Here is a 6,246-nt window from a genome sequence, read left to right as displayed (position 1 = left end):
TAAAAAAAATATTTATTTATATTTTTTTTTTTAATTTTTTATTTATTTATTTAATTTATTTATTTTTATTTTTTTTTTTTTTTTTTTTTTTTTTTTTTTGCTGCTGTGGGCAGTGAGCCAAATTATTGATATCAATAACTTAGTGAAAAACGATCTGTCTTGAAGTGCAGGTAGTCTTGTCAAGCACACACCCTACGTCTCTTTGAATCTATGTTGCTTTGAGTCTTACAAAACAAGTTAAGCTGCTGAAATTACATTAGCCCTTCCTTGGAAAAGACAATGTTTGTTTGAAATTCAGATAAAACCCTCTCTATCAATGCTCTATTCTTGCATACACCTGTCACTGTTAGTACCACAGATAATACATTTTGTTGAGAAAAGAGGTTTTTTACCAGATTGTCTTTTATCAATTTCTGTTTTTCGTAAAAGCAGTCTTGTACATAAACACGTCTAGTCCCAGAGCGCATCCTCTGGTTTTCTGTTGGATTTAATCTGTCCTTCTTTAGTCTCATGTCATATAGTTTTGTGTTACATGATAATATTTTTTCCAGGTTCATCGAACGTGTTAGTTATGGATCAGGATGGAAAAGCATTTTTTTCTGTCATGTTTCTGAGATTGGTCCATATTAACCCTCTGTTCTTAGACCTATTTTCTGTTCTTATTTTCTTGTGTTTCATAATTATCTACTGTTTAGTCATCTAATCGGTAAAATACAAAATGTCTAAACGTTCCAGTGGAAGCCACTGGATATTTTAACACTCTGAGCCTTTGCTAATTAATAAGACCAGATAATCCTCCCGAATATTGTCACATAATTTTGAATGAGTCTCAATTTCTGAGACGATCTTTATGTTTGTTTTCTAAATAAAAAATGGTCAGTATACAATCTGAAAATAACTTTGCTTTTCACATTGTTTAATAAACAAATAATGTATAAAACTACTAAGATGATTCGACTCTAAGCTTATTGTTTTAGCCACAAAAATCCTTCCACACATCTCATCTTCTGAACTCAATCTTCACTCCTCAGGTTTCAGCGTCACACTGCCGAGGCTGCAAAGCTGGAGGCTGAGGTGACTAAAGCTCAGGACACGATCACTGCAGCCCAGCAGCTCATATCGCAGCTGGACGGAGAACACACACGTTGGAATGCACAGGTAGCTTGATGCATGGGTGTGCTGACATGCGCACTGCTGTGGTGGGGGGGTTTACAAACGTACTCCGAAAGGGGCTCGTTTACCATGTAAGAAGCAACAGGAGCCGTCAGTGTGAGTGTGCGTGAGAGAGAGAGACATAGAGGAATGGATCCCGCTGCCTTGGGTCCCCTCTGGCTGTTTTTACTCCTCTCCACAGCATCTGTCTGCGCCTTAATTAAAACACTCAATCTCAGGCTGACACACTCACTCACTCACGCACACACACACTCCCACGCTCCCATGGCCTTTTTCAAGGCAGCAACTTTACTTTCTGAGCACGTATTTCTATACAGTCTCGCTTAAACATATGCACGTTGGCACTTTTTTTTTTTTTGCACACTCATCACTAACTGTGCATTGCTATATGTTAATTTGTTTAAGCTATTTAACTTTTTTCTCAAAGAAAGGAGACCTGTATTCAATTAGCCTAATTTTATCCTCCGTTATCATTTGGCCTACCACCAAAGTACTTTAAAGGAATCCTGATCAAAACAGAAGTGTGTTGCTGTCACTTAGCTGTCCTGCTTGGCTCGTTCTCTTCTTTCATTCTCACCTTTCTCTGCAATCCTTCCTCTGATTTCTCTCAAATCCCAATTGTGCCCAGTGTTTCATACTTTATTAACCTGCTCCTCCGTTTGCTCAGCAATCTTCTCTGTCTTGTTCGTTTTTGTTTCAGATGTCTGAGATACAGAATGAGTTGGACACACTTCCTCTCAGGGCTCTGCTTGCTGCAGCCTTCATCACCTACCTGTCTGCCGCTTCTGAAGATCGAAGGAGACACTGCCTGGATACGTGGATGGCTCAATCTGGATTACAAAGTAAAATACAGAAATTGTGCCTGTAGCATACTGTGACCACCATATGTATGAGTCGTGTGCTTACAATTCGCACAAACGCTCCTCCACCCACACATGGCCCAATGCCCTGTGCTGATTCTTATTGTGAAAGTACTTACTATGCCTTTACTTGTTTAGCAATAATTTAGGAAAAAATAACCTTTTTTATTTGTCAAATTTGATTGATTTTGCGTAATTTTTTTTTTTAAATTTGCCTTCTTATTCTGTTTTATAACTGCTGTCTGATCTACTTACACGAGACACTCATTCAAGCATTTGCACATCCTTTTGTTTTATAATTAATTGCTAGTTAGTTCCCAAGACTAATTATACTCATAGCTCAAGCACTTCTGTAAAATATCGGGACCGCAGTGAATGTAAATGAACATTGACAATTACAGTAGAGTGTTTTACTAGTTTGAATTGATTAATGTTCATTCTGTTTTGTGTAAAAAAAAAAAAAAAAAAAAAAAAAAAAATTAAAAAATAAAACAAATACCATGTGGGGTTGAAAAAAAGGTTAAAACTTTTGAAAGAATGGACGAAGAGAATGAGGAGAGAATAATTCACACATTGCTAAAAATGTTTATTGATATGTCCATTTATGAATTAATAATTTTCCTTTGGTGTCTGGATGAAAAACAAACTAAGGTAATCTAAGAAATAATACTAAACAGGGTGTATCATGCAAAATATGATATTTGTGAGCTTAATACCATTTCATAATGTTACTACCTCATCAAAAACACACATGGAGTGTTACTTTGATTATTTCCTGCATGTTTGAGAAATCCTTGAATCTCCACTGGGTGCCTAAATGTGTGCTCATACAATGCAAAGCCTATTTACCCTAAACCCCTGCATTGGAGCTTCAGTCCCCAGCTGAGCATACCTCCCCTGAGCCTCCCCCACTCAGCGTTACCAGACTAGCACTTAGCAAACACCTGGTGGAACTGCAGGTCTGCTGAGCTTCTCATACAAACGACAACACCCCTAAGAATGACTGTGAACAGAATCAGTGGAGGAGCATTATTGCGATGACCTGCTGAAGGAGGGAGTGTTGGGAACGAAGGCTAGGAGGTTCTTAAAGAGACAGAGGCTAATTTTTAAGGCATTAGGTATGGCTATGATGTGGAGTCAGTTTTTTTTTTTTTTTTTTTTTTAAGATCTACTGGTCTCTGCTATAAAATAGCTCTGTGCGCCAGGAAAAGACTTAATAATGCTCCTTTATAACAACAATAGCATTAAGGTTTAAACAGAACTAAAACACGCAAACTGTAGCTGACGATCTCTATTTGTATCTGTCAGAGTTTGACTTGCGATCGTTCCTGTGCTCGGAGAGTGAACAGTTGATATGGAAGAGTCAAGGACTGCCATCAGATGACCTCTCCATGGAGAATGCACTGGTTATTCTACAGGTAAGACAAATACTCCACCATGTTCTACGGGCTTTTGGTTTAATAAAATAAAATGTGCATGTTTATGTCTCAAACATCAACAGCAACAACAGTTATAAACTAGGTTGTCTCTGAATGGTTATTTATTTTTTGTGAAGTCGCAGTAATATGGGAATATCATTGGAAAATAAGTAAATCTAAGAATTAAGCATAAATAAAAATGTAAAGTTGTGTCGCTATTGCACAGATAAACTAGGACTACAATTATGGTAGTTCTAGCAATCCAAGCAGAATGTGGTATTTTACTCATGACAAGTTGGATTTGTTCCCTCAGTCAAAGAGGGAACCGATAACGGACTTGTGATTTTAGTGTTGTGAAATATTTAGATTTATCTATATACATATTAAAACAGAAACTGAAGAACTTAACAGTGTTTGTACTCTTTGAAAAAGGAATGCTTTCATCATTGCCTTTCACCTGTCCTCCATTTGCATGTATTTATTTTGTGTGTTGTTTCTACCATTGCTGCCTTCAGATTAATACTCTCAAGTTACAGGTAAGACGTTGTCCCCTCATTCACCCCCATTTGTCCACATCTAGTTTCTCTTTTGTCTCTCATGTTTTTGTCACCATTAGAAACAGGTATTTTTTGCTCTTTATGAGGTGACATATTGTTAGTAATGTAAGAAAGGGAGGACATGTTTGTTTCATTTAACATAAATCTCAGCTGATGTAAATTTCCCCATTTAATGATGACATTTATTGACATTTCGGGGACACTTGTTGGTTTTCTTCATTGCAGTGACTGAATCACCTGATTGAGCCTGTTTTGGTACTCAGAGCTGAAAGCACTAGAGTTTTATTTTCAGTTTGTTTAAAGTTTTTTTTTTTTTTTTTTTTTTGAGTATAATCATCTGCTATCAAATCCGTGACAGAAGCACCGTTTTGTCAAAAAATGTTATGCATATGAAGGTAATTAAAGTGTGGCTATATTTAATTTGTCTTTAGTTTATGAGACTTAAAAATGTTGTATTGCGTCAAATTACCGTTTTTTCTTTCTTTTTTTCTCACCTTTTTATTTGGTTATTTCAGAAAAAAGAAAAGAGATAACTAGTCTCCAGAACAGATGTTAAAACTGAGGCATAAAACTGCAGAACTGACATGAGAACATTAACCTTCTTTGACTTGACGATTGTGATGTCATTCAAATAGGATGGCAGCACTGTAACAACATGATTCATGAATTCACAATTACATAACCCTTTTCCAAATAATTTTGCCTTATCTTAAAACGTGGTGTTTTATGTTTCTCTCTTGTCAGAGTGTTGCTTGTCCATTCCTGATTGACCCATCGTCCAGAGCCACAGAGTGGTTACGCACACATCTTAAGGAACAGAGGCTTGAGGTTATTAACCAGCAGGTAAAAATTCACCAAGTGATCCAGTTAATCCTTGATTTTTTTGTCCACCCCCCTATTTCATCTTTCCAGGTTAATCTACTCCACTAAGGCAATATTTAGGATATAAGTTGCTATAATTTATGTAACTTGGGGTATCGAACACTTTTGTTACACACAACAACAACAAAAAAAAAAAAAATAGAATAACTAAAGAATTTTGAACTTTATTTCTTTTACTAATTGAAAATAAAAACAATTAGTGTTTTATTCAGATTTTTGAGTGGTAGAGAGCGTGCGCCCCTCATTTACAGCAGGTTTAGTTCTTGACGCAGCCGTCCTGGAGTCCTGGCCTCGATGCCTCTGCTGCATGTCTTCTCCCCTTTTCCATTTTCTCTCTGATAACTCTTAATAGAGGCCACTAGTGGTTTTAATGTTTATGTGTCTGCCTTTCCAGGACAGCAACTTCATGACATCAGTGGAGCTGGCAGTAAGATTTGGTAAAACGCTTATCATCCAGGAGATGGATGGTGTTGAACCTGTGCTCTATCCGCTCTTGAGGAAAGACCTCATAGCTCAAGGTATTCACATCCACATACTGATGCGTTTCTACGATGTCTGCCTCACAATCTTCCTGTAAGTCAGTAAATGCTTACATTTACTGACTTAAATGTAAGTCATTGATTGCTTGTAGCTTCAATCAATCAATCAATCAATCAATCAATCAATCAATCAATCAATCAATCAATCAATCAATCAATCAATCAATCAATCAATCAATCAATCAATCAGTCAAGTTTATTTGTATAGCAAATTTCAGCAACAAAGCAGTTCAAAGGGCTTCACATCATGAAAACAAAAAATGAAAAACCATAACAACAAACGGTCACCAATTGAAAAATCAGTGACACATATTACATTTTGTTGAGTGTCATCATCAGAGTCATGTTGGTCAGTGTTCTTTATTATGGTTCAAAAGCAACAGGTGGGTTTTTAGTCTTGATTTATAAGAAAAGTTGCTTAACAATTCTTATGAAAGGAGACATCAGGCATACAATCAGAAATCTGTAATTTTCTTTCTACTGATAAAACTTTGTAGTATTTATTTTAGTAACAGTATCTAAAACATGTATTGTTTGTTTAGATGTTACACAGATGCACGCGTGGAGGTAAAACGACAAATAATGAGGATCATTATTTGCTGTCAATTTTGGGTCAAATATAAAATTTGCTGTATGAAAGTGATGGGCTGTGCCCTTTAAGTGCCCACTCAGTGATTTTCCAAACAGCTATTTGTAATATGTGTAGTAAAATCTAACCTCCCGAGAATAAACCTCTGCTGGCAGAAATCTCTCTGGACATCAGATAAGCCGTCAATGTTCTTTTGAGTTCTTCCATTTTTTTTATTACTATAAAAAA

At 36.3% G+C, this 6,246-nt stretch overlaps 1 protein-coding gene across 1 annotated transcript in view; it reads left to right on the top strand.

The window, feature by feature from the left end:
- Nucleotides 1-6,246, top strand: part of dync2h1 (dynein cytoplasmic 2 heavy chain 1) — a 114,798-nt gene that overhangs the window by 46,675 nt on the left and 61,877 nt on the right. Inside the window, exons 65-70 of the mRNA XM_015045830.1 lie at nucleotides 1,032-1,158; nucleotides 1,874-2,015; nucleotides 3,342-3,451; nucleotides 3,967-3,987; nucleotides 4,753-4,851; nucleotides 5,285-5,408. Coding sequence (XP_014901316.1) covers nucleotides 1,032-1,158; nucleotides 1,874-2,015; nucleotides 3,342-3,451; nucleotides 3,967-3,987; nucleotides 4,753-4,851; nucleotides 5,285-5,408 — 623 coding nt within the window. The remainder of the gene's footprint in view (nucleotides 1-1,031; nucleotides 1,159-1,873; nucleotides 2,016-3,341; nucleotides 3,452-3,966; nucleotides 3,988-4,752; nucleotides 4,852-5,284; nucleotides 5,409-6,246) is intronic.

The sequence above is a fragment of the Poecilia latipinna genome, unplaced genomic scaffold, assembly GCF_001443285.1.
Source record: "Poecilia latipinna isolate Pla-1442-1.1 unplaced genomic scaffold, P_latipinna-1.0 Scaffold746, whole genome shotgun sequence".
Classification (NCBI taxonomy): domain Eukaryota; kingdom Metazoa; phylum Chordata; class Actinopteri; order Cyprinodontiformes; family Poeciliidae; genus Poecilia; species Poecilia latipinna.
This window is presented reverse-complemented; position numbering and strand designations above follow the sequence as displayed.